Below are 23,725 nucleotides of genomic sequence, written 5' to 3' on the forward strand. Positions count from 1 at the left end.
AATATAGATAGTCTATGAGAGACAGATAGAGCATGCATGTCCAAGTAACAAGGGATTCAACCTTGTTGAGATGATAGAGATAAGAAGAGGGCCCAAGGGAAGCCTTTTACCTATGGTATTACAAAAATTGTGTGAGAGAGAGAGAGAGAGAGAGAGAGAGAGAGAGAGAGAGAGGGGCCTTGAGAATGCATACGTGCGTGTGTAGGAGAATGTGTGTGTATATGTGTGCATGCGTGTGTAGGATTGTGTATGAGAGAATGCGTGGTCCTTGAGAGTGTCAAAATATGTATGAGTGGGTAAGGTTTCAACATATGTGGATGTTGTAGTGCTAGTGGAATTCTCCAAGTGCTATAGTCAACCTTGAAAACTTGTGAATGGGCTTAGCACTTGAGAGTCTTTTTGCCGAAAGAAGAAGCTTTACATTTGCGTTGCCTTCTTTCCAAAGTAATCCAATTTGAAAGCTTTACATTAGTTTATAGGGAATCCAAAGTAAGCCAAAGCTTATCTTGGAAGCCATAGGCTAGAAGTCTACTTGGAACACATTTTGGTCACAAGAGAGTCATAGAAGTCTCCATGATGCACATTTTTGGTGCACATTTTTTGGTTGAGTTGTTGGGGCCCTAGCCTCCACTTTGGGACATTAGTGAGAATATCATGATTATGATATGGGGAAAAGATTTCACGTCATTCACTCAGTATTGAACTCTATATAAGCGTGCATGGGCTCTCATTGTAAGAAACCATGATGTGTTCAAGATTGTAATAGGCCTAGCCATACACTCTTTGTGTGAGCCTGTGTGTGTGTGTGTGTGTGTGTGTTTTCATATGCATTCCTTGGCAATGAAGCTTCCTTTCACAGCTTGGATGGCCATCATGGCTACTACATTGATAGTAGTTAGTAATGGTGTAGTACAAGCACAGTTGACCTCTAATTTCTACAACAGTTCTTGCCCAAACGTGCAAGCCATCGTGAGGAGTGGCATGAGATCTGCAGTCCAAAAAGAGGCTAGGATGGCGGCTTCCATTTTACGACTCTTCTTCCATGACTGCTTTGTCCAGGTGTTTAAATTTTATCAATCTAATTTAAGTCACTCTTTAAGGAAAGTTTCTTGGCTACCACGGTAGATTTAGTCTTTGTAATACTTACATCGATCCTTTTTCTTCGTCTTTTTTTGTTTTGTTTTGGGGAGGGCAACTCCTCAAGACCTGATTATACAATTAGACATATTATTAGTGATCTCCATAGTAGATTTTGGAATTGCTCCTTCTTGAAAGAGTAAGCATTGGTTAATATAAGAAGTTTTGTTGCTCCCCTAACCACTTCACTTTCTCTCCTAGCGGTATCACTTGCTTATAAAGTAAACCACCTCAAGCAATAGTTCGCACGAATATTAAAAGTACACTTTGGATCTATCAGACAAATCACAAGCATTGCGACAATTTGATATTAGTTCTCTGCCACCACTCCCATCGCCCAGAGTTCACTCAGAACCTTGCGGAATATAGTGCTGAGGGTAGCATAGATGGATTAGGCAAAACCACTAGTATACACTATAGTTCAAAGAGACACACATAAAAAGTTCCATAGAAAATGGAAAAAAGAAAGGGAGAATGATAAGGACACAATTAATTTACTTTAAGGTTACTTTTTGAATATAATAAAATTCTTAAGCGTTTTGACTTTTGATTTGTAAAAGACTTTATGGCTTAAAGAAGTCCATTTGACTTTTTGGCTTTGTAAAAAGAATCTTTTTGGGTCGAAGAAAGCTATGGAGGAATGGTGGAGAAAACGTGCAAACATCTCACCATCGAAAATTTCACAATCCCTTTAGTGTTTGCACTTTAGTGTTTTTATAACCTTTGTTTGCACTTTAGTGTTTTTATCACTTTAAACGTAATAATCTTTGTTTGCACTTTAGTGTTTTTATCACAATGAGATTAGATACAATACGACTTTTTCTTCGTTTTAATGTTTTTAAAAGGTGTCTCCGTATTGGTGGTGGTGGTGCGAAGCATTAAAATCGTGACATAAAGTTCTATCTTTGTCATAACATTTAATTCAATGTAAGAAAAGATGAAACTTTTGGGTAACAAAATCACATTGTTTTCTATTTATGTATGATCTTCTTTCTCTTTCTTTTATCTCCACAATTTAATGTATAAAGAAGATCCCCCTCCCTCCCCTTTCTTTCTCTCTCTCTCTCTCTCTTTCTCTCTCTCTCTCTCTCTCACACACACACACACACACACACAAACACAATTTATTACAGCTAAAAATATTGCCTTCGTGAGATCACCTTAAAAAAGTTACTTTTTTTTTTGACTCTGTCCATCTTTCTAAATGAATTTCTAAATGAATCTATAGAAGAGATAAGAGTGGGACCGACCTTTTTGTGTCAGCAATCATCTAAAAAAAATTTAAAACAAGCTTCAAATTTTTTGTTTAGTGCTTTGAGTGGACTTTTCTTTTCACGTAAGCACTTATAACCTTTCTAGCTTTTTTGTTATTTTTTAGCTTTCTAAAACAAGGTTAGTGAAGAAGGTGGTTCAAACAATTTTTCTGAGGGGAATCAAGGGGGATGTCGTCTAGGGGCTTGAAGAGAGAAAGAAAGGTTCTAACACACATGCATGAGACTTGGAGGTTACCAAATGGTAGGCTAGCGAATGCACCAGGCAGAGGAGAGGAGCGATGTTTCAAAAAATAAAGTTTCAAGCTTCCTATAGTAACATGGGACCTCACGTGATGAAGTGGCTTAGATTAGAGTGCTCAATTTCAGTCAAGGTGTTCTGGGTTCGATATCGCCTGCAATAAGAAGGTGACTTTTGCGATTGTTGCCTGTACAGAATAGCATCCGCGAGGATTCTATGTAATAGGAAAGCAAACCAAGAAGAGAGTAAGAAGAGCGTAGTAGGAGTAAGAAAAGAGTTGGACATACATTTGATGTGAAATATTGATTATCAATTTTTTTTCATATTTTAAATTTAAAAGAATGTGAGAGTTTTGCATAGTTCTCTCTTTTTTTTGCCATACAATTGTGAGTGGAGATGTTATAATAACTCCGTAGTAGAAATGTTTTGCCATACAATTGTGAGTGGAGATGTTATAATAACTCTTTTTTTTTGCCATACAATTGTGAGTGGAGATGTTTTCTATTTATGTGCGATCTTCTCTTTCTCTCTCTCTCTTTCTTTTATCTCCACAATTTAATGTATAAACAAGTGAAAGGATCAAGATGGCTTTCTAAAACAAATGGTTTATATATTATGAAAGGGTCCCAATAATAAGGTAAATGGTGCACATTGCACATTAGTATTTTAAAATAAAATAAAATAAAAAAGAAGTAAAATAAAAAGACACATTAAAAATAAAAACAAAAGAATATTTTAATGCTTTCAAATAAGCATAGAAAATAATTAAACAATTTAGTGAAGTAGTTTTTTTTTAAAATCCTCAAATGAGAGAATCGTTTATCAATACCTCAGCGTTTGAGAAAGATGTGTCTGAGCTTAAGCTTAAGCCAATTGAAAATCGAAATTAGCCGGTTGCAAAAGATAGCAAAGTAAAAAAACCCAATAGAATATACTAAAAAATAGTTTGAATATTTTGCAAATTAAAAATTTTCTACTATTATTTTCATTTTGTATTTGTATAAGAAGGAAACTTGCCACTTTAAAAAAAAAAACTTTTTCGAAGACTCATCATAAGATCAAATTCCTATGAATATTTTGTTTAATGTTTTGATCTCTAAAGTCATTTTCAAGCATGCAGAGAAAGTAAATGTTGCCTAGCATTCTAAAACAATAGAATGCAAAGAAAAGTAAAGAAAGGATGTGAAATGAAAGGTAAGTCTTTATCATGCACTCAAAAGTATGAAGCTCCCTAACCCAACCCAATACTAAGGGTTTCTTTTAGAAAGCCAAAAAAATCCCCTTCCCTCCCCTCTCTTTCTCTTTCTCTCTCTCTCTCTCTCTCTCTCTCACACACACACACACACACACACACACGTACACAAATACAATTTATTATAGCTAAAATATTGCCTTCGTGAAGTCACCATAAAAAAATTACCTTTTTTTAAATTTTTTAGACTGTGCATCTTTCTAAATGAATCTATAGAAGAGATAGCATCTTTCTAAATGAATCTATAGAAGAGATAAGAGTTGGACCTACCTTTTCATGTCAACAATCATTTAATTTAAAAAAACAAACAAGCTTTAGAGGAGAAGAGAGTTAAGCTTACATTCAAATTTTTTTCCTTTAGTGCTTTCAGTGGACTTTTCTTTTCATGTAAGCACTTATAACTTATTTATCCTTTTTGTTATTTTTTAGATTTCTAAAACAAGCTTAGTGAAGAAGGTGGTTCAAACAATTTTTGTGAGGGAAATCAAGGGGGATGTCGCCTAGGGGTTTGAAGAGAGAAAGAAAGGTTCTAACACACATGCATGAGACTAGGCTAGCGAATGCACCAAAGGAGGGGAGGAGCGATGTTTCAAAAAATAAAGTTTCAAGCCTCCTATAGTAGCATGGAACCTCACGTGATGAAGTGGCTCAGATTAGAGTGTTCAATCTGAGTCAAGGTGTCTTGGGTTTGATATCGCCTGCAACAAGGAGGGGACTTTTACGATTTTTGCTTGTATAGAATAGCATCCGCAAGGATTCTATATAATAGGAAGGCAGACCAAGTAGTGTAGTAGGAGTAAGAAGAGAGTTGGAGATACATTTGATGTGAAATATTGACTATTCAATCTTTTCAGGTTTTAAATTTAAAAGAATGTAAGAGTTTTGCATAGTTCTCTCTTTTTTTTTGCCATACAATTGTGAGTGGAGATGTTATAACAACTCCGTAGTAGAAAAATGTATAAAGAACCTCAAGCACGGCTTGTGCCTTGAGAAAACAACAATACTAGATAGGAATTTTTTACTACAAACATAAGAAAGTTACTAAGAGGGATACAATGCAGGGTAGCACTCTTCAGAGCATTTTTTTGGTTACAGACACAAGAGAGTTACCAAGAGGGATACAATGGAACCCTTCACAACTCTTGAGTTTTCCCATGGCGATGAGCAACGCATACCCCTGTTTTCTTGTGCAATCTCTAAGAGACTTGTTGCCAAAAGGTCTTTTCCAAAGATACAATGGTATTCGATCTTCTAGAGTGGAATATGAGGGTAATTTGGGTGCAAAGGCGGGCTAGGATGGGGTTGCATCTAGTAATTGCAATCAGTTTTCTTGGTGTTAGAGATGGCTTGAATCGCTTGATCCCATTCACCACAACTCCTCCTTATTCCATTAGATACTATCACTTCCATGCTTTCTTGGATAACCTCATTGAAGCCAACAATTGCAATGTCATTTTTGAATATGCGTCGATTCCTAGTCCTCCAGACTTGTTTAAAGTAGTTGGAATGTACAGTTTGTGTGCAAGTAAGAAGATCTTGGTTTTTCAGAATCTTCCCTCCTAGGATGAAATCGTTCTTGCATAAAATACAATCCTCCATGTCTTCTGTATCCATTTACAGACTTTCCTTTTTGGTTTTTCAGAATCTTCCCTCCTAGGATGAAATCGTTCTTGCATAAAATACAATCCTCCATGTCTCCTGTATCCATTTACAGACTTTCCTTATCAAGACACTTATAGTTGGGAATTCTTTGAATAGGTGCGGAACATCTTCACTTGCCGCTTTGCATCCTGAGCGCATATTTGATCCAATTTCTCTAGCTAGAATCTTAGTGCCGGTTGGAATAGCCCCAAAGCACCTTCCACTAAATAAATATTCATCACAAGGGGCCACTGATAGTCCCATATGTTAATGACTATTGTTCCCCACCTAGATTTAGGCCATTGCTTATGCCATTGTTTATTGAGGGTGGAAAATCAATTTGCTTTAAACATCAAGTTGAAGTACATTTCCTTGGTTTACGGTTTATAGAATTTTTTGTTCATAGTCCACAGCTAGGCTTTCCACTCTAATCCAGATTCACAAATAGGCATCAGAACTTGATCCAAATCTTTGATAGCTCTTTGGATTAGTAGGATTTTAGTTTTGTTGAGGAGAAACTGAGTAGTGAATTAGTGTGCTTCTTTCCATCTTGTGTTGATTCCATCCCAAAATTGACCAAGATGACGTAGTCCTTTGTTATCGATCTTCCTGGAGATATCTCTCCAAAATGGATAAAAATTACTAGTTCACTTTCCACGTTAGATAGCCACGAGTACTAGTTTGTTATGGAGTTTTGGGTCTCCTCCTATTCAAGGCAGTGCCAATCCCTCTAGCAAGAATCTTTTCCCCAGTTGGCTCCCATTAACACCTTCCATGTAAATACCTTCATGGAGTTTGACCATTTGATCTCCCATATGATAGTAACATTCTTCAATTAACGCACTTCTTACCAAATTACCTTCCTTATTTTGACAAGTTAAGCGAACCATTTAGCTTTGAAGATCAGCTTGTTATAGGTATCTAGAATCTTAGGGAGTGCAAAAGCTTTGTCTTTGGGACAATGCCAAGCTTTCCAATCTAACTCTGACCTAGTTACATGCATAGGACTATATCATATAGCTTCTAAGACTCTATTGATCACAATACTTTTGTTGATATTCAAACTACGCTAAATTACTAATTGATCCACTTCCTTCTATTAGAGGTTTCTTTCATCCCAAAGATGTCATAGTTCAAAGGTCCCTTTGTTACTCACCTTTCTCGCAAATTCCCTCCAAATGGAGTTCAAGGATCCCCCTCCAAGCTTGGAGAGCAAAGGGGACTTGTGCAAAATGAGGACCTAAAGTATTTGAAAGTCTCCCTCTAATATAGTGGCAATGTTTCTTTGTTGTACTATTGTGTTATTTGCTTTGTGTAGCCCCCAAGCTTAAGGAAAGTCCAGTTAGGAGCCAAAATTTTATTATGCACCTTAGCCTCCTTCCATGTGCCTCCTTGTGATACAAGTTCTGCTTTGTTGATCATATCCCAAGCTATGACCGCCCATTTTTGCCTTTGATTAGTTAGCAATACTATTCGTTTTGCACATATGGCTTGTACATGTAGCTCTGGGTCCAAAATCCCAATGTCATCTTATATGAGATATTTGTATTAATAAAAACAAGAAATATACAAAGCTAACCCATGCAAAGAAGCCTTGCGATGGGGATATAAGGACTAGAAGTATCTGGCTTTTACAAGGAGCCAACAACCTTCTGTAAAAGACCGGCATGGCACTCACTTCTTCTTTTTCTTCTCTTTGTAGCCAAACTAGTACTGTTAGTAGACCAGAACATCAACAAGGTGGCTAAGGAGGTCTATCTTGAGATCATGATGGTCTCTGACTATGGTGTCTTGATTGTTGGTTTCGACATCCGTCACCACCGCATCCAAGGATCTTCCTATGCATTTTTAATGAATAATACCAAAGTGAAAAAAAAACCTTCACCTTATTATTATTAATTTATAATGCCAAAGTGAACATTCACCTTGTTTAGACTTTTCAATGTCCAAGCAATTTTGTCGAAAGGATTCAACTTGTTGGTTGAGCACTCAACTCCTGTGACCCAGGTCATGGGTTTGAGTGCGGCCAATCGACCTTGGTAGCATTCACAGACGCCTTGTATCATGTGGAACGAGGATAGTGCATTTTTCTCCAAAAAAATGATTTTTCCGTGTTCACTACTCCTCTAATCTTTCTACTCTTGAAAGGATTAGTTTCTTTCTCTTGCCTCGCTCAATTTCTATCTCTTCCATTAGGCGGAATCTTTACAGGAATAGATTCATCCGCCGATGAGGACTAAAAAAGATCATGCAAGTGCAAAAGTTGAGCTCGGGACTTCGCCGCCTGCTATTCAAGTCGCCCAAGAGGCATCGATGCTGCGTAGATGCGCAGCTTTTGCATTAAAAAAAGAGACTTTTTTGCACGTCCTGCATTCCACCGCCTACATGCACACTTTCCCCTTTGCTTCATTCATCCTCTTTCATTTGATGTTTAGGAATTGGTGAGGTAGCTTGAGCGGCAGGTCGCCCATGACATCCTTCAAGCCCCAATGCCCACCCCCATTCAGTCTTTCATGCGTGCAACGGAAGAACACCATTGTGATGGCCGCTAGCCATACAAAAGTTTTGGACAAATTCTCACCTGGGGAGGTCCCTTGCCCCCAATCGTGCCTAGCGGTGCCTCTCGAGCAGAAGCTCATGATGTTATGCATTGTATGAAAAACATTGAGAAAGACTCCGTTTTCCTATATGAGAAAATGCTCTCTCTCTCCCTCCCCCCAGCTTTGAAGTTTGTATGGCAACTTGGGAAACAATATGGCAATTGAATAAAACCTAGACTTAATAATGCTGCAATCCAACCATTGTTTTCTACAATCAGGGTGAGGGTTGATTTTAGACGGGCACCTTTGCCCTTGAAATTTGCATGATTTTATGATTTTTTGCCGTTTTAGTGCTTCTGTTTGAAAGGTAGGTTACATTTTCACATGTTAAAATCGATTAATTAAAAACAAAATTAAAAAAATCGGGCATTACACCCCAAAAACGGGTAAATGCTTGTCAAGAAAGCAGCCCAAGCAAAGTGGCTCACTCACTCACTCGAGATCTCTCTCTCTCTCTCACTCACACACACACACACACACACACACACACACACACGTGTGCGTCGTGCATATGTACACACACATACACATGCATGCATACACACCATTGCTATACACTAGTCTGGCCAGCGGTCTTCGACCACCTCCCTCTCTCTCTCTCTCTCTCTCTCTCTCTCTCTCTGGCGTAGGGCATACATGCCCGAGATCTCTCTCTCTCTCTCTCTCACACACACACACACACACACACGTGTGCGTCGTGCATATGTACACACACACATACACATGCATGCATACACACCATTACTATACACTAGTCTGGCCGGCGGTCTTTGACCACCTCCCTCTCTCTCTCTCTCTCTCTCTCTCTCTCTCTCTGCGCAACCGGGAGGCGTAGGGCATACATGCCGGTTCATGTTGCTTCTGCCACGTGTGGTTTGGGGGGTGGAGGGAATCCCTCCCCCTTTTATTATAGTATAGATTGTTGCTTGCTTAGCCGACACGTTCTTATTTAAAGTAAGCACTATAATACTTAAATGCCAAGAATAATTATAGATCTACCCTACAATATCACTCTCAATTTTCTCCTTTTACCTTATTACTTATAAAATTGTTAAGGATACCACCATGCATACCAAGCTCTTGTGGCAAAGCTCTTACTCCTCCAAACCATGAAAATAAGGACATACTCCTAAGGAGGTGTGTATGTACAATTTTGCATTTACCATTTACGCGCGGGGGTTTCTCTTATAAGCATGATCTATTTTTGAGCCAATGGTAAAAATCAATTCTACTTGCGTGTAGTAATGTGTACTATAGCAAATGTATGTGCTTTTAATCTTGAATTGAATGATGAAGATCAACTTTAATTGGCTTCAATTTTACTAAGGTGCACCATAGCAAATGTATGTGATTGTAGTTAGCGCTAGCACAAATCGGTGCTTTACAAGTTGGATGATTGCCTCAACAGGGTTGTGATGCCTCTGTGCTACTTGATGACACCCCAACCATGCAAGGGGAGAAGAATGCCCTCCCCAATGCCAACTCTTTGCGCGGTTTTGATGTGGTGGACACTTTAAAGGCCAATGTTGAGGCTTCTTGCCCTGGAGTAGTTTCATGTGCTGACATCCTTGCTTTGGCTGCTCGTGATGCAGTTGTGCTGGTAAGAATGCATTTTCCTTTCCAAAACATCAATATAAAGAGAGGAACCATGCTGACTATCACAAGAAGTTTTGGACAAATTCTCACAATAATTCCCACATTGTGACTTACCTCAACATCACGAGCTTCTGTGAGGGAGGCACCGCATACCTAGCTAGGTATGCGGTGCCTCTCGAGCAGAAGCTCATGATGTTATTCATTGTATGAAAAACACTGGAAAAGACTTCGTTTTCCTACATAAGAAAAATTCTAAATCTTCTTGTGATATCAGGCAACCCTATGGACTTATTAGGAAGATGTGTGAAAGGTTCCGTAGGCTATTATGTATGCAAATTTTTACAAGATCCTATGGGGTTCAAAATGAGTCCCAAACCATGATTTTTGTGTCGAGAGCGTAGTACGAGAAGTGCGATAAAGCATGCCTAGAAGAAATTGTGTGTGCCCAAGTTTTGTTTGTAAAAATCACCCCTTTTAACACATATATTAATATCCTTTGTGATGAATATTTGTAGAGTGGAGGACCAACTTGGAATGTTCTATTAGGGAGAAGGGACTCTTTAACAGCAAGTTACTCTGGAGCCAATGCCAATCTTCCCGCTCCATTTGAAGACTTGAATGCATTGATCAATAAGTTTCAAGCACAAGGTCTTTCTATTTCGGATCTTGTAACCTTGTCAGGTATGATTACACGAAACTCCACACAAATCAAGCTTAACTCATTGATCCTTTAGGACTCTTGTTCTTTTTCTTTTGTCATACTCATCAATTGTGAGTGGGCGAGTTATATTAAACCCACAAGGAAATGTACACAGAATCCTCAAGCATGTTGGGTGCCTCGAGGGGCCAATTACACAACAAGGGGACACACAACGAGACCTACTTAGAAAGTTACATTTGAAAGGACTTTGATTGCATGACTTTCGTCTCCAGAGATCATATGTTTTTCGATAGAGATGATCACTCGACGGCCAATAGGGAACGCTAGTTTTTGACCTTCCATGCTTCTTTGAGGTAGCGAAAGTGAAAAATTTATATGCAAATTAGGATGGCTTGGTTCTTCCATATCTTGCCTCCCAAGAGTAGGTCGTTCTTGAAGAATGGGGTCTTTCAGGTCTTTTGAATCTATTTGCATAATTCGCTCGCTTGGCTTCTCCTAGTTGGACAATTTTGGATCAAGTGGAGGAGCTCCTCACTAGCTGCTTTGCATCCTGAGCACTTATCCTAGACTATCCCTCTGGCTAATATATTGACCCCAGTTGGAAGAGTTCTCCTCGTAGCACCTTCCATAGGAAGATCTTCATAGTTGGGGGCAATTGAGGGTCCCATACATTACTTGCTACCGATGCCCATTTGGATTCTTGTCAGTGCTTCTGCCATTGTTTATTGAGTGGGAAGTACTACTCTATTGTGAACTTAATTATACAGTAAATTTTTGTAGCTTGTGGCTTGATGAAGTTTCTATTCTCAGGCTAGCACTAGGCCTTCCAATCAAGTTCAGCTTCACATATTGGCAAGGGCATAATGTCAAGACCCTCAACTGTTTTGTTGAGATCAACTAGCGTTTAGCTCTATGAGATTGAACTGGATGGCCAACTAATAAGTGATTGAGACCTTTGTAATCGATTTTCCTAGCAACTTCTCTCCAAAATGCATTCAACACTTCACTTCCCACCTTCGAGAGCCAAGGGTCCCAATGGACTATGGAGTTTTTGAAATATTCGGTTATCTCTCCCCATTCCAATGTCTCTATTACTTTGGGGCATTTACGCACCAGCTCGTCTATGTTGCCGCCAAGTTTCAATTTGACCCATTGAGATGCCGATAGTTTGTCATGAAACTCTACCTTTTGCCACGGTCCCCCTTGGGAGATAAACTTTGCCTTGTCGATCATGTCCCAGGTCATGATGGCATAGTCCTAGTCTTGTCTGGCGATTGCCACTATAAATTTCTAGGTTCAGGACTTCTTTTCAACCATGAATATGATTAATTAGATGAATACATTGAGAAGATGAACTTCAAGAGCCCCTTGCCCGGCCTCAACCTTGTAATGATTGTAATGAGAGATCTCACAAAAGAAAGATGACAATAGCAATCTATGGCATTGTGAAACACAAGTAATTATTACACTTAGAACTTCATGAGATCTTCACAATTTAGTTGTAATCAATTTTTTTCAAGATAATTTAAGTATGTACAAATATGCATCATGCCATTTTTCTTCAACACATGAATTTACTGATGATTTTTATTTAATGATGCAGGAGCTCACACTATTGGTCAAGCACGATGTGTAAATTTCAGAACAAGACTCTATAATGAAGACGGTACCAAGAAAAACTCAACTTTGAGCATAGCTTACCTCCAACAACTACAGAGCAACTGCCCCTCTAATGGTAGCGATGATAACTTGGCACCATTAGATCTTAGAACTGCTACACGATTTGACAATTGCTACTTTAACAACCTTGTCAGCCAAAAAGGCCTCCTTGACTCTGACCAAGTGCTATTCTCTTCGAATGATAGTTCTACAACCCCCATCGTCCAAAAATATGCACAAAGTGGTAGAGGATTTTTTGCCAATTTCCCCTCTTCTATGATCTCAATGGGTAACATAAGCCCCCTCACAGGAACCTCTGGCCAAATCCGCACAAAGTGCCATGCTATAAACTGACTTCCTTTAAGAGCCTCTAATTATCCCTTTTATGTAACAAACATTGCCTAGCAATTTAGTCTAGTACATTAATTATCAGAAGTTGCTTCTAACGCAATATGTCACAAGTCATTCGTATCATAATTATGAAGTCAAAGCTTTAAGTTACCCACTTTTGTGTCATAAATGAAACCGTCGGACATGGTATATATATTGTGTGGGTGTTATTTTATTTTATTTTTGGCTCAAATTTGTAGCTTTCATAATTAACTTCTCAACATAGGAGAAGGCATAATGTACCCATCATCGTAGACATGGAGCTCCTCGGCAAAGGAAAGAGCAAAGCTATGGGAACACGAGATGTATCCAAGTAGAAGTGGAATGGTTCTCGGTGGGAGACTTTAATATGGTGGAAAAGAGAAAGGATAGAACATGATCATCCAACATGCCGTAATTGCTTAGCCTATGTGAAAAGTGGGTGTTAATGGACATGTGGGAGGTGGGCCCTTGGAATAGCACACCAGGGTTCACATACAGTAGTCTGTAGTGTGCTAGCACGACATCTTGGCTAGATTGTTGCTACTTCTCTTATCAGGATGACTGGTTGTCCTCATGGTTTGAAATGAAGGTGATGACTTCACAGTGCCAGACGAATCACCTGCCACTATGCTTGAAAGTTAAAAAAAAACAAAGAAGAAGGTCATTGCCTCCAAGGGCCTTAGAAGCTACTAACAATAGGGGCTCACGTTTTATAGACCCTCTCTTCAAAAGCCTGGCCTTGAAAGATATGAGCAAGCTTTGTAAAGATGTGGATGCATCAAGCCCTAGGATCAAGGATATTTTCGCTAAGAATATTAAAAAAGCAATCAAAATTGCTGGACCTAGAAGGCAAAAATACCGTGAGGAGCGCTTGAAGCAGCTTGCTTGCTGAATAAAGTGGACCTTTTAACCACTATAAAGCACAAACCGAGCATAAAAGGTGGTTAGAAGGTAAGTGGGAATTGATCAAACAACGGCCCACTTCTAAAGTTAGCCAAATGCAAGTGGAAAGAGTTTTTGAAACCATTGAAAAGATTCTTATGGAAAACAACACTAAAGACTCGACCCATGGCAGTGGGTGGAATGGGATTCAATCGCAAGGCTTGTTGAGCAAGGCGACGTCAGGATCATCAACCCTAGTATTCATACGGAGGCCCAGTGTGCCAAGTTTGCAGTATCAATCACAAAACAAGATCAAGCATGGGCTCTTATGCCTCTCACCATGGTGGACAAGCCAAACTGTGCTTGCAAGGTGGGCAATGGAAAGGGCTTGAGATTCATGACAAGCTGCTTGCCCCTCGGTGATCTAACTTGAAACTGGAGGATTATAAGGGGATCCATTCCTACTGGTGTAAAGGTCCATGCTAGAGGAATTGGTTCGGATAGATGGTCGAAATGTAGAAAGGTTAGTGAGGATCTCCCTCACTTGTTCACCGATGATATGCAGCATGGCAAGGAAGATATGCAAATGGGTCCAAAAGACTTGGAAGATGAAGGAGTACGAGCGGAAGTGTGACGCGAGAGAGAGTGCGAGAAGAAGAGCACGACGATATGGTGAACTCGCTCTACTGTAATGTGTAGAGCATAGTGAGTTCTTATTAGGTTTTTACAAAAGAATATGTGTACATACCTGGCGGCCCGCCCACTTACCTGGGCGACCACATTGGGCTTTATACCCCAACAACCTCCCACTTAAAGTCCAATGTGGTACTTTAAGTGTGAGAGAAGCTACTATACAAGCTAATATACAAGAGATGTAGAGAAGTGATGTACTACCCTACACCTAACTGCTTGCGAAAATGCGCAAAGATCTCTGAGGGAAGTCCTTTTGTAAGTAGATCAGCAGGATTTTCTGTGGTGTGAACTTTGACAAGTTGAAGTTGCTTATCCTCGAGCATTTCCCTGATGAAATGATACTTCACATCCACATGCTTTGTCTTTGAGTGATAAACTGGATTGCGAGCCAATTGTATAGCACTTTGACTATCACAATATAACACAGGCATCTCTTCTTTGATTCCCAAATCTGTTACTAGTCGATTAAGCCAAATTGATTCTTTGCATGCCTCTGATGCTGCAACATATTCAGCCTCTGTAGTAGACTGAGTAACACAATCTTGTAATCTAGAACGCCATGATACTGCTCCACCAGCCAATGTAAAGACATACCTTGACGTAGGCCTTCGGTTGTCTAAGTCACCTGCATAATCTGAGTCTGTAAAACTCTTTACACTTAGCTCCTTACTCCCATAGCATATACGCATACTCTTTGTAGCTTTCAGGTATCTCAATATTCCTTTCACTGCCTCCCAATGTTTTTTGCCTGGGTTTGACATGTATCGACTTACTACTCCCACTGCAAATGCAATGTCTGGGCGAGTAGCAATCATTGCATACATCAAACTACCCACTGCAGACGCATATGGAATCTTATCCATTTCAGCCTGTTCTTCCTCAGACACAGGACAATCTTGTTTGCTAAGTTTCACATATGGTGGCAATGGAACACTCAGTGCCTTTCCCTTCTCCATATTGAAACGTTGCAAAACCTTGTCAATATACTCTGTTTGAGATAACCAAATCAACTTCTTTGATCTGTCTCTCTCAATGCGCATACCAAGTATATGACTTGCCTCACCCATGTCTTTCATGTCAAACGATTTTGCCATCTTTGACTTCAAAGCTGAAATTTCTTCCAAGTGCTTGCTAGCAATCAACATATCATCCACATACAAAATAAGGATCAGCCAACTACCATCCTTAGCCTTCTTTGTATATAGACAGTGATCGAACTCACTACGTTTGTAGCCTTGAGAAAGCATAAACTTGTGGAATTTATGGTACCATGCCCTCGGTGATTGTTTTAAGCCATAAAGACTCTTTAACAACTGGCATACCCAATCTTCCTTGCCTTTCTCAACAAACCCTTCTGGCTGCTGCATGTAAATTTCCACATCTAAATCACCATGCAAGAACGCTGTCTTGACATCCATTTGGTGCAACACCAAATCTAATATGGCAACCAATGCAAGAAAGCATCTCAATGTAGTCATCTTGACCACTGGAGAGAAGACTTCATCAAAGTCAATGCCTTGTTCTTGCTTAAAGCCCTTGGCAACAAGCCTTGCTTTGTACTTTGGCTGACTATCATGAGCGGTGATCTTATACCTGTAAACCCATTTACAAGGTAGAGCCTTTTTGCCCCATGGTAATTTAACTAGCTTCCATGTCTTGTTTTTATGCAGAGCTGTCATCTCTGACCATGGCCAATTGCCAATTCCCGGAGTTTTTCATTTGCACTGATTCCTTGTAACATGAAGGCTCATTGCAATCAGTCAACATGACATAGTTCATAGATGGAACAAACCTATTAGGAGGTTGCGTGACACGTCCAGATCTACGCACAATAGGTGGCTCAGGCTCAGCCACAACCTGTGGTTCCACTCTATCCTATCCTTGCTCCTCTTGAGCCCTGGAATTTTGTCTTGCACGTGCAGGTCCATCTTCTTGGAAGAAAACTCTTCTAATCTCCTCAACCCTCTCTGGTTTAGAATGATATTTGGATTCATTAAAGTGAACATCATTGCTGCAGACAACCTTTCTGGATTCGGGATCCCAAAGTCTGTACCCCATCTCACCAGAATTACCATAGCCTAGAAAGATGCACTTTCTACTCTTTGGCTCAAGTTTGTTCCTAAATTCCTTTGGAACGTGAGTATATGCCTCACAGCCAAAGACTCTGAGATGCTTGTATGAGGGCATTTTGCCTGACCATACCATCTCTGGCACTGAATCCTTTTGCAAAACCTTGCTAGGAGATATATTTACAAGATGAACAGCTGTTGATACAGCTTCAGCCCAAAACCCATTTGGCAGCTGTGCATTAGACAACATACTTCTGACCTTCTCTTGTATGGTCCTATTCATCCTCTCAGCAACACCATTTTGAGGAGGATTGTAAGGAGCAGTAAGTTCACGTTTTATACCTTTTGACTCACAAAAGTCCTGAAAGGCCTTTGAAACATACTCTCCACCATTGTCAGTGCATAAGCATTTAAGCTTCTTGCCACTGTGATTCTCCACAAATGTCACAAACGTTTTGAAAACACTAAACGCTTCATCCTTGTGCTTGAGAAAGTAAACCCATACTTTCCTCGAGTAATCATCTATAAATGTCATAAAGTAAGAAGCTCCCCCTAGAGATAGGTTAGGCATAGGTCCACACAAATCACTATGAACAAGTGCCAACTGTGTATATCTTCTACTGCTTCTATGCTTATGTGGCTGCTGTGTTTGCTTACCATACGGACAATGCTCACAGAATTCAAAATCATTAAATGAAAATCCAGGCAAATAACCAGAACGAGACAAGATTTCCATTCCCTTCTTGGACATATGTCCTAACTGGCTATGCCACAAAGAAACGTTCGGCTGCTCGGTTACATTGATTACATTTTTAGAGACATTTGATACATAAATCATGTAAAGTCCTCAAGACTTTACTCCATGTGCTACTATCATAGAACCCTTGGATATCTTCCACATGTTCTGTCCAAAAGTGGTGACGTAGCCAGCATCATTATGTAAACCTGTGCTGATCAAGCTCTTTGTAATTGCGGGAACATGTCTCACATTCTTCAGCGTGAAAGAAGAGCCATTCTGAAACTTCAATTGAACATCTCCAACACCTAAGATCTCACATGTCTGCCCATTGCCTAACCGAACATGATCTTTAGTGGTCACATAAGAGGTAAACCACTCCTTGCTTGGAGACACATGAAGTGATGCCCCTGAGTCTATAATCCAGTCACTCAGTGCATTTCCATCAGATGCTGTAAGAAGAGCTGAGTCCATTGTATTCTTCAAGAAGTAGATGTCTCCTGACACTAGACTGTCATCCTCTGCAACAGTGTTTGTCACATTTATTTCTTGAATCTTCACTTAGGACTTGTTCTTCTCACCATGGTCTTCAGCTTTCTCTTTGCCTTTTTCTGCTTTCCATTCTCTGCAGTCTCTTTTCATGTGACCCTTCTTTCCACAATGGTAGCATTCTATGTCACTCTTGTCTTTAGCACTGCGGGACTTGCTACGAGAATGATTCCTCTTTCCACCTTTGTACTTTTCTTTGGTCCTTCCCCTGACAACTAAGGCTGTTCCTTTGCCTTTGTCCATTGTCTTTCTATTGGTTTCTTCAGTAAGCAGACTTCCTTCTACACCTGCTATGTTCAAACCATCTGGAGGTGTAGAATTACTCAAAGCTGTGCGAAAAGTGTCCCAACTTTCTGGCAATGTGATCAACAGGAACATAGCTCTAACAGGTTCATCAAACTTGACACCTTGAGCTGACAACTGACTATAGATTGTGTTGAATTCATTCAGATGATTGGACATAGGTGTCCCTTCTTTCATCTTCAAGTCAACAAGCTTCTTAAGCCAGTATACCTGTGAAGCTGCACTCTGCTTCTCATAAAGATCACTCAGCTTTAACCATGCTTGATAAGCCGACATCTCGTCTGCTACATTGAAGTAAACGCTTTTTGCCAAAGTCAGCATAATGGTAGAAAGTGCCAATTCATCCATTTCGTTCCATTCATCTTCGTCCATATCTTCTGGTTTTATCCCCTTGAGCTTTATAGGTTTTATCTGCTTCTTTTGTACCAACACGTGCCAAATCTGCTGCTTCCACAACGGGAAATTGGTTCCATCCAGCTTCTTGATATTGTAAAGAGCAGTGTCCTGTGATCCAGCCATAGCTACGCTTCACAATAGTTTACTTTCCTGGGAAAAATTCTGCAGAGTTTCCCCTATAAACTGACCTCTGAACCAATATCAACCTGTCAAATGAACCAAGAAAGCTTCAGATTCTGCATAAATTTCAGTAGAGTCTCCTTTGTAAAATGGCTATGGTGTACTAAAAAACAGACCAAAAAACAGCTCAAAAACACTGTCTCTCTGACACTGTAAGCTGTGGGTAAACCTGTCCTGCACCTGTACTGTCTCTGACTATCCTGTCACTGTCCTGTAAGCATAGACTGCGACAATGCCTCAACGGCAGTAAAGCAAAGATGCAATCCCAACTGTCTAACTAACAGTCAATACATCCTAGCTGCCTATCTCAGGGTGCTCGAGGGATCGCTCCAAGACCTGTATCACCGAAAGGATCTCAACATTCGAGAATCCCCCAGCTCAATAAAACCTGACTCGACCCTCAACAAAGGCTGCAGTAAATCTGACAGTACATAGACTTCCCACAAAGTCATACATCCACAAATTTCCTACTGTATGTTGTAACCGCTGCGGCGGTTGTTTGCTGCGTGACTGACAACCAGCAAACCCTCAACAGACATACATCATCTCTGACAATACATCCCATGTGGAAGTACCTGCAATGTCAAGATGAAATCTGGAATATCAAGGCGCAAACATAGGCTACCTGATGAACTAGTGGATGTCGCCTACAGTCTGTGTGTAGATGCGCCCGTGTCGTATGTGACACGCCTCCAAGAACTGTGAGCCGTCCTTCGATGTGTAGACAGCCACAAATCAACACTCTGGGAGTGTCGATATCCTCAGCACCTGCAGTCGTAGGCCGAAAACCCCAAATTTGCAGAGTCGGATCTACACCCGCCGAGACCACGTAGTCGAAAATGACCTGCGCAGAACTTTGTCGAAGCTGAACGGTGACCGAGATGACCTCAGAATGAAATTCTGACAACACCAAGCCCTTTGAGCTCCCCCACGAGATTTGGGGCCGTGTCTTCGCCTGTCGAATTTCACTCCAATCTGAGTTGGTGACTCTAGCCTCCTGCAGTGCTGCCCCGAGCCTCGATCTGAGCTCTGATACCAGTTGAAGGAGTACGAGCGGAAGTGCGACGCGAGAGAGAGTGCGAGAAGAAGAGCACGATGATATGGTGAACTCACTCTACTGTAATGTGTAGAGCATAGTGAGTTCTTATTAGGTTTTTACAAAAGAATATGTGTACATACCTGGCGGCCCGCCCACTTACCTGAGCGACCACATTGGGCTTTATACCCCAACAGAAGATAGGTTTCTTCAAGAATGATCTCTTTATGAGTGGGAAGGTGTTCAAGAGCTAAGCGCTTCTTATCAACATGCAAATTGTCAGATTGTACTACTTCAAACACATTTGGAAGGCCAAGAACTGCCTAGTCCTTGAAAACAACTGGGTTCACGGAGATTATCCAGGAAAGCAGGGAAAGCGGATCAAATATGATGAGTATATTTAGGGCAATTACTGCTGTTTTGTCTGGTTAGCATCACCATAATTAGCTAGGTGTTCCCAGGGGTACTTCAAGTAACGTGGGGTGGCTCCCTTGTCAGTCGATGTATCTTTGGTTGGGAGACAATCTATACATTCTAGTGTTTGTTATTATAATTTACTCACCATTGCAAGTATTTCCAAAAAATAAGGAGCAAGCATATTGTAGACAAAGTTGAAAATAAAACTGTATTAGATCCATCTAAAGAATTGCTTGAATGAGAGCATTCTCACTGAGCTGAACTAAAATATTTTTTGATAAAAAGCAACGTTTGTTCCAAAAGTATCTAGTACCAATAGTTTTTGATAAAAAGCAACGTTTGTTCCAAAAGTATCTAGTACCATGCTGTTGTTTCCATGACAAGCGCATGGAACATGCTTTTCTTTATATGGTTCTATGAAGTGCAAGAGAAGAAGAAGAAGAACTTTCAATGCCATAGGAGATCCCAAATCTCTATGCAACAAGTCTTGAACTCAAGACCTATTGATACGACGAGCATAGTGGCCGTCAATTCAAGGGTCAAAGAACTTTGAAGCGTAGTGGCCATACAAGCGTTTATCCTCAGTAAAGAGAAAGCATGTAAAGCCTAAAAGACAGAGGTTTTTGCATGGTATATGTTGACTCCAAGTCAAAACTAGACGTGATCATGAGAGCATGACAAATGTGAGGATAACAAGCAAACCAACGAGGTTGGGGAGCATGCAAGCCACCAAATTAGCTCAAACCTTGCAAGCTTTTTTTGGGGGTAAAACTCACAATGGTGAGTTTATTGAATTAGAATAACCACACAGATTTACAAATTACAACCATACTCGTACCGAGCCAATCTCTTGATACCATGGATCCATACGCAGTATATTGGCAGAGAAGGGAGCCACCCCACAATAATCAAAGGGACACCAAAATGAAGACTTATTGTATAGGGATCAACCCTCAAAATAAGCAAGAGCCCAAATGATAAAGATGCACCTTTCCAGATTGGCTTCCTAGACTTGCATGAGAGGTAAGTAAAAAAGCTCAAAAGAGTCATAAAAACAAAATATTAATCTCTAGATGTATTCAAGATATCAAGAAGTGGTTTGGAATATGGAGTGCGATGTGCTTGCTTCATAATGCATCATCGGAACCTACAATGAATGGGGCTTTCCTACAACATCAGTGTATCACAACATAGGGAATATTTGGAGGCTTGTGTTTCATACATGCCACCATCCCATTGCCCATAATTATCAAAGAATATTCTTCTTCAAGAGAGGAGACCACACTCATCCACACATGCTTGATTGTATCCCCTTATCTTGCAATCCACACCATAGCTATGATCTAGCTTCGCTCCCACTCCCTGAACAATGAGAGACCATGTGTTGGGACACTGGGAAGAGTCCCTAGTATATGCATGCAATCCCCTTGCAAGCTCAAGAGTTTGAGCATCATACCTATTTGAGTGGTTAGTCTTTTATCACAATCAAGCTTTCTTCTCTTGCACGTTCAATGTGGACCACTCCCTACTACGTATCTTTCACTTCTAGCCACTTTGTGGATTCTCACTTGCTATCACATATCCACAATCTTCAAGTATCAAGAGTCATTAATTAGGATACTTTAAAATAAGGGGTATCTTACTTGCATTTAAAAAATCTTGGTGATTATATCTACAAAACAGGTTTTCTATGTATTTCTTGGAAAAAGTCCGATAAAGGAATCATGTTCTGACCTCATAGCATGTAAGTATAGAGGTCTTCCTAACATTCTTTGAGAAAACGTGATATATATGATTTTCTATAGGTGAACCCCTCAAAATCCCTCTCTCCATCTCTAATCAAGTATGTGGTAGAAGCATGCAGTAAGTGAGTTAGCTCACATTCCTTTTTCTTGAATTTTTAGATATATACCTAGCCTACTTACGGCAACTCTAGCATGTTGTAAGTTAAAAATATCTTCAAGATGTTAAGGTAAGATGCTATGCATGGACAATTATCTTAATTACACTCTTATAGCCTCAATTTTGTCTAATTTGGACTCAACAGTCTGTATTGATAGGCAATGAGGTCTTCTTTGAGACAGTGTGCATCTCACACAATGATTTATTCCAAGAAAACCAAAATTTTCCCAGAGTTCCTCTTCTAACCCTCAAGGCAGAGGGATTTTAGGGTTATCATATTGGAAGTTATCATCCAATAATAGGGCTCTATTCCGTAACAATAGATTTCTAGAGAGCTAGTAATTGAAGCATAAATTCATTTTAAATTCACATGGTTAGGAGGCATAAAAGGATTCTAATCAAATCTTGAAGGTCCTTAATTAAATCTCAAGAGAAGGCGAGAATCCAAGAAGGAGATATAATCTCTACAAGTCTCACAAAAGGGGGTTACTTTGTCATTTTTGTCTTCAATTCTCATAGCTATCGTCGATTTTTGTGGTGAAAGTCAGATATTGTCATCCACTGATCTTATAAACATCCCACAAAGCCTCATTCTTGCATTCCATATTCTAGATAGTTACCACACTCTCTACCATACATAACAACCAAGATTCTACCATAATCTCTTCAAAGGGCCAAAATGGAGGATTTGTTTTCTTGTTTCTGTTAATAAAATGGAGGAATTTTTTTTTTCCCATACTCACAATTGTGAGTTGAGAGAATTTATATTAGCTCAAAAAGAATACAATCGCCTTGAAGCACTACATGTGCCTTGAGGGGGCTAAGGTTCCAACAGAGGCTTGTACACAGATGAAGAGGATACTAAACTAGAGGTGTTAGACCTACCCTTTTGAGTGTTCTAAAAAAACTCAATGCATGTATTCATCCTTGCCATCTGACCCTCTTCTTGCTCCTACAACATGGATGAGCTCAGTGCTCAGACGTACGCTTCAAATACCCAAAGGTTCCTAAACTTCCAGACCTGGTTTAGGTAGCAAAATTTGGTAATTTGGGTGCATACCAAAACGGCCTGGCTTTGGAATCCACACCCTCCCAAGATCAGGTCATCAATAAAGAAAATGATCTTCCAAGTCTTCTGTACCCATTTGAAAACCTTAGTGGCCAGCCCTCGTGAAGTAAGGCACTTGCTAAACAGATGGAAGGGGTCTTCAGAGGTTGATCTGCAACCAGGACAAGTCTCAGTGCCAATCCCTCTTAGGAAAGGCTCCCCAAAGCACCTTCCAGATGAATACCTTCATGTATATAGGCCATTCAATCTCCCAAATGGCATTAACCCTCTTTTGTCAGTGCTCTTTTGACCAATTTTTCTTCTAGATTCTAGTGAGTGGGGCAAACCATTCTGCTTTGTATACCAGCACATTATAGGTACTTTGGGTCTCAAGGAGTGCAAACACTCTGTCTTTTGGCCAATACCAAGCTCTACAATCTATTTCTCATTCGTAGAAAAGTGGAGGTGAGGATGACAACACTTCTAAGATTCTATTGATCAAAAGCTTGTATATACCTAGATTATGCTGCAACACTATGAGCTCCACATTCTTCCAGCAAATGCTTTTTTCATTCCAAAGATGAGAAAGTTTAGAAATTCCTTTGTTGTTTACCTGTCGTGCTACTTCCTTCCAAAAAGGATCCAAGGAACGCCTTCCAAGTTTGGAGAGCTAGGGAGAGAGGAATCCCTGAAGTATTTGAAATTCTCTCCCCATTCCAGAGTTGAAGCTACTTTGTTACACTTTTGTGCTAGTTCCCTTGTGTAGCCACCAAGCTTCAAGAATGTCCAGAAGGGCACCAAAATCTTGTCTTGCATTGTGCCCCCTTCCATGTGCCCCCTTTCAAGCCAAGCTTTGCTTCGTTAATCATATCCTAGGCCATTATAGCCCATCCCTATATTTGGTCCATCAAAGAGACCACACGTTTGGCACATGAGGTTTCTACATGCACCATGGGGTCAATAATCCCAAATTTGCCTTGCAAAAATTTGGACAATCTCGATAACTCTTCTTAGAACTTTTGACTTGGCTTAAATTAAGGAAAAGAAAAGAGTCTTCTACAAACATCTTTGCAAGAAGTTTTTT

General features: G+C 40.1%; 1 protein-coding gene across 1 annotated transcript; it reads left to right on the forward strand.

The window, feature by feature from the left end:
• The first annotated feature begins 741 nt into the window (after positions 1-741).
• LOC147454154 (peroxidase P7-like) lies at positions 742-12,563 on the forward strand. The gene is made up of 4 exons (XM_086516181.1): positions 742-1,059; positions 9,551-9,742; positions 10,254-10,419; positions 12,003-12,563. The coding sequence occupies exons 1-4, from the start codon at positions 826-828 to the stop codon at positions 12,410-12,412; spliced, it is 1,002 nt and encodes a 333-aa protein (XP_086372307.1). The 5' UTR covers positions 742-825; the 3' UTR covers positions 12,413-12,563.
• Positions 12,564-23,725: the final 11,162 nt, after the last annotated feature.

This window comes from Adiantum capillus-veneris, chromosome 7 (genome assembly GCF_014529385.1).
Source record: "Adiantum capillus-veneris isolate H3 chromosome 7, ASM1452938v2, whole genome shotgun sequence".
Lineage (NCBI taxonomy): Eukaryota > Viridiplantae > Streptophyta > Polypodiopsida > Polypodiales > Pteridaceae > Adiantum > Adiantum capillus-veneris.